The sequence below is a fragment of the Cynoglossus semilaevis genome, chromosome 1, assembly GCF_000523025.1.
Source record: "Cynoglossus semilaevis isolate Cse_v1.0 chromosome 1, Cse_v1.0, whole genome shotgun sequence".
Taxonomy (NCBI): domain Eukaryota; kingdom Metazoa; phylum Chordata; class Actinopteri; order Pleuronectiformes; family Cynoglossidae; genus Cynoglossus; species Cynoglossus semilaevis.
The window spans coordinates 1,285,066-1,289,750 of NC_024307.1; the positions used below are offsets into that span (position 1 = coordinate 1,285,066).

The 4,685-nt window shown below is 44.3% G+C and overlaps 1 protein-coding gene across 1 annotated transcript in view; it reads left to right on the top strand.

The window, feature by feature from the left end:
• The window catches only part of pxdn (peroxidasin), a 43,029-nt gene that overhangs the window by 5,538 nt on the left and 32,806 nt on the right, over positions 1–4,685 (top strand). Inside the window, exons 5-7 of the mRNA XM_025058329.1 lie at positions 1,729–1,800; positions 2,795–2,866; positions 3,901–4,070. Coding sequence (XP_024914097.1) covers positions 1,729–1,800; positions 2,795–2,866; positions 3,901–4,070 — 314 coding nt within the window. The remainder of the gene's footprint in view (positions 1–1,728; positions 1,801–2,794; positions 2,867–3,900; positions 4,071–4,685) is intronic.

Sequence of the window (4,685 nt, forward strand, 5' to 3'; positions counted from 1 at the left end):
ACCACCACCACCGCCCCCCCACCCTCCAACACTGATTCCCTGTGAAACACTTTCAGCATGACCGGTCCTGGAGTCACAGCGAGGCTGGACTTGACGTCTGTGCTGCTGTCGTGGAAGCCTCTGCTGCCATCTGTGTTTATTTATTATTTTATTGTAAATACATTTCAGTTCCATAGTGTAGTTCACTCTGTGTGGTTAGAGTCCTGCTGCTTCCTGGACCGTCGTTCTTTTTCAGAAACCCTGGCGGTGCCTGATGCAGCACACTGGCAGAGCTGAGAGGAAAACGTACTTCAAATGCCAAGTACAGCGGTGACTCGCAGAAACTAGCCCCGCAGCTACGTTATCTCAGCGTCTCCGGCTTCTTCTAGGCCGTGACATGAGGGTTTCTTTTTTTTTCTGAAACCCTGGAGGGAGGCGGGGGGAGGGAGAAGGAGGGGGTGAGCCTCACTGCTTCATTCTGCCACATTAACGCAAAACAAATGGCTAATTCATGGAGCGCAAGCAATTTGAAAAGCAGGCTCCGAGCCCGGCAGCTGTTCTGAATTTAACAGCAATAATGAAAGGTTTTATACGTGGGTGACAAGTTCTGACTTGGATCGTGTTTGGACACAAAAAACTAGGGATGTCCGATATTAACTTTTTGCCGATATGCCAATACTGTCCAAACGCTTCATTTCCGATTCCGATAACAACCAATACCGATGTAGCGCCTGGTAATATTTATTTGTTTATCTGAACAAACCACTGTATCAGTTGTTGACACCAGCAGGGGGCAAACAATTCCCCGATTGTTAACGTAGATTAATAAAATGAGCTGCAATGCTGCCATCTAGTGACTTTCACTTTCACATACGCGTCTTTTTTTTCCCAAAAACTATTTTTAGGTCACACACAGTCATTTGGTGAAACCCAGACATTTAGGACACACGTCATTTGGCGAAACCCAGGCTTTGTGTTATCGGGTTTTCATTATCGGAGGAAAACTATATTGATTCTTACAGATATGATGTAGCTATGATCATATCGGCCGACCGATATTATCGGACATCAACAGCTTTTTCGTGGGGTTGTGACTGAAATGCCAGGATTGTCAAAAACACGTCTTTGGTGCAGGTTTGTGCCTCGCGTCGTAAACATTCGCGCAGGTCTGTGAGGTGAGGTGACTGGTGGAGTTGTCGACGCTCTCCGTCTCTGGTGGGTCTGGACTGCATTATTGCCCCTCACACTTTAGGCAAAACTGGAGAGGTAATGTCTGAAGTCCAGCCAAGAATGATCTCGCACCAAAGAACGTCGGTGCGTTCTGCTGCTGCTGTAAACACTGTAGCGTTATTGTCTTTCTCTGTGTCTGGTTTGCTGCTGCAGCTAATTTAATTTTTGCGTTCTGTGCCTGAACAAGCAGATCCAAACCCTGACAGCTACGTTTGGTGCCATGTTGGTTTTTTTTTTTTGTGAAATATTTGAGGAGAATTACTCTGCGTCTTTGGGCAAATCCATTTTTATTTGTTCAGATCTGGTTCATTGTTGACATGAATTCCTGAACTTCACCGACTCTTTTGAATGTTCCCAAAGTTTGACGTGTCAGGGAAGGATGAGGAGAGGACACCCATATGGTTCTGTAGGTTTGACTTTTAGGACAGTGACTGTAGCTGTAGACGGTTGGTGGTCGGGGGGGTCGGAGGGTCTTTAACCAGTTTGGTTGTGTCTTGTTCAGACTTTGTTCTTTTCCAGGTATCTGCACTTCAACAACATTGAGTCCTTGGAACCGGAATCTTTCACATTTCTACCAAAACTGGAACGACTGTGAGTTTGTTGACTTTATTTTGTGAGATTCTCAGCAAACGATCGAGATCAGCTGATTTACAGCACAAATCGTTTCTCAAACGTGATCAGAAGAGGCTGAAGCTAACTTGTAGGGATGTCCTGTTGTAACTTTGTGCCTTTGGGCACCATATATATTTTATTTTAGAGTTGCTGGAACCATCATTCTGAATACAATCCCCTGATTATTAAAAAAGATTGATAAAATGAGCTGTAATGCTGCCATCTAGTGGGTTTCACCTTCATATACAACTGTTTTTCCCCCAAACTATTTTTAGGGCACACATCATTTGTCGAAAACCAGACATTGCGTTATTGGGTTTTCATTATCAGAGGAAAAGCGATAACGATATTACAGATTTGACATAAATATGCTAATATCGGGCCGATAATATCAGTCGGCCGATATTATCGGACATCCCTACTAACTAGTCATTAGCTGTTGTTGAAGTTAGCTGTGGGGGAGCCCCCGTCAAGTCCTTCAGAATAACAAAGTTGAACCCTCATCGTCAACCAGTTTTTTCGAGCCTAACAACAGGGTTGTTGTTTTTTCCAGACCTAGCATTAACTGTACTGTTTGAAATCATCAGCGTTAGCAGGCGTCTGTGTGCTAACCCTTAAGTAGCAGTTAGCTTTAAATCTGATATCTAGTAGAGTACGGTTAGTTTAAAGTCCTAGTCCAGATTAACCAGGATAATCTCATGTCTCCTGTGTGTGTTCATGGTTCTGCAGCGTACCACTGTTTGAGGCACATACAAATGTTATGGGCCTCAAATGAAAAACTGTGAAATTTGTTATTTTTCTCTTTTGCGGAAACATCCTGGAGCTTATCGCACGTCTGGGAAGACGATGGGAATTCGTTGCACATCTTAAAAAAATGCCAATCAAATATTTTTGAATCAGATTCTAACTGCTCCTGGTACTGATGCATTCATGGACTGTGGTGACTAATCATTTCTTCCTGTTTCTCATTTAGTTTTCTGCACAACAACAGAATTACCCACCTAGTTCCAGGGACCTTCTCACATCTTCAAACCATGAAGCGACTGTAAGTAGAAAAAAACCAAAACCCCACAGACGCAGCTGCTTCAGAGTACACGTCTGCGGCACTTTTTGTAGTTTTCTCCCATGACACTCGTGGCATGAAGCACAGCCCGTCTGTTGGTGGAAGACGTGCAAACACAGCACACAGTCGTCAGGGGTTTTGAGCTGCCTGGTGGTTCCTGTCGCAGGGAGAACGTCCGGGTGAGAAAGGAGGGAGAGAGCTCCACACAGAAGATGATTCATCTGAACTAAGCAGTTAATCAGAACTTTCTGCCGATATCCCATTTGCCAAAATTGTCCAAACACTTAATTTCTGGTTCCGATATCAACCGATACTGATATAGCCTGGTCATATTTATTTATCTGTACAAACCACTGATTATTAGACTAGATTAATTAAACAAGCTGCAACGCTGCCATCTAGTGACTTTCATTTTCATATACAGACGTTTTTCCCCAAAACTATTTTTAGAGCTCACATCATTTTGCGAAACCCAGACATTGCGTCATCGGGTTTTCATTATCAGAGGAACAAACGATAAGGATTCTAACAGACATTTCATAATTATCCGATAACGTCAGGCCGGACGATATTATCGGACATCACTAATCACGGTTGGTTATGATTAACTGATTAATCTCAATTAATCGTTAATCATGATTAATCTACAACTATCCTGTAATTATTCAGATTAAAAATAATTGACCCCCCCGGCCCCCCGTCTGAAACACTTAAAAACACGCAGCAGACTAATATATTAACCTTATACATATAAGGTTAATTATATATAAAACTAGACCTGACTGGACCAGACCAGAACTGGACCGGACCAGACCGGAACGGACTGGACCGGAACGGAACGGACTGGACCGGACCGGAACGGACTGGACTGTACTCGACCGGAGTAGACCTGCCTAGACTGGACCATACGGGCTCTGCTCTCAGTCCAGGATTACTTCATCAGTGTCACATGTCCATGTCCCAGCTGTCAGTGATTGTCTGTCTGTGTTTGTGTGTGTGTGTGTGTGTGTGTTCAGGCGACTGGATTCCAATGCGTTAAACTGTGACTGCGAGCTGCTGTGGTTGGCTGACCTGCTGAAACAGTACGCCGAATCGGGCAACGCTCAGGCGGCTGCTACCTGTGACTACCCGAGTCGCCTGCAGGGCAGATCGGTGGCGACCCTCACGGCTGAGGAGCTCAACTGTGGTAGGTGGTCTGTTTTGTCAGAGGTCAAACTTTATTGTTGGGTTCTTTACTAATTGATATGTTGATAGTCTGTGTGTTCCGTCAGGAGAACAAGGGGTTAAATCCAGGTTGGAGAATCAATAATGATCCTAATTAATCACGATTAATCGTAATTACATTTCAGAGAGCTAAAACTGCATAACTGGAGATCAAGTTGATAAATCCTCAGGTCTTTTAAAAATGGCCATCCATTTTTATTCAATCTCTGGATGAGGGCAGCGCCTCCTACAGGACCATGACCGTGAGCTTAGTCAGGTGGTCTGTAGACCACAGGTTAGTCCTGACCCAGTCCCAGGTCTGTAGACCACAGGTTAGTCCTGACCCAGTCCCAGGTCTGTAGACCACAGGTTAGTCCTCACCCAGTCCCAGGTCTGTAGACCAGACAGTCTCTCCAGCAGCTGCTCCGATCATGATCCCTCTCTGCGTGGGTGTGAATTACTGATGCTGCAACATTTGATTTGATTTGATTTTTTTTTTAGCTCATTTTGTGCAAATTTTTTTAAAAAGTTCCCATCTTTCAAAGTCGTGTAAGAGAACCATAGAGTGAGTGACGTCATCCTGAACTTCTGCTGACAC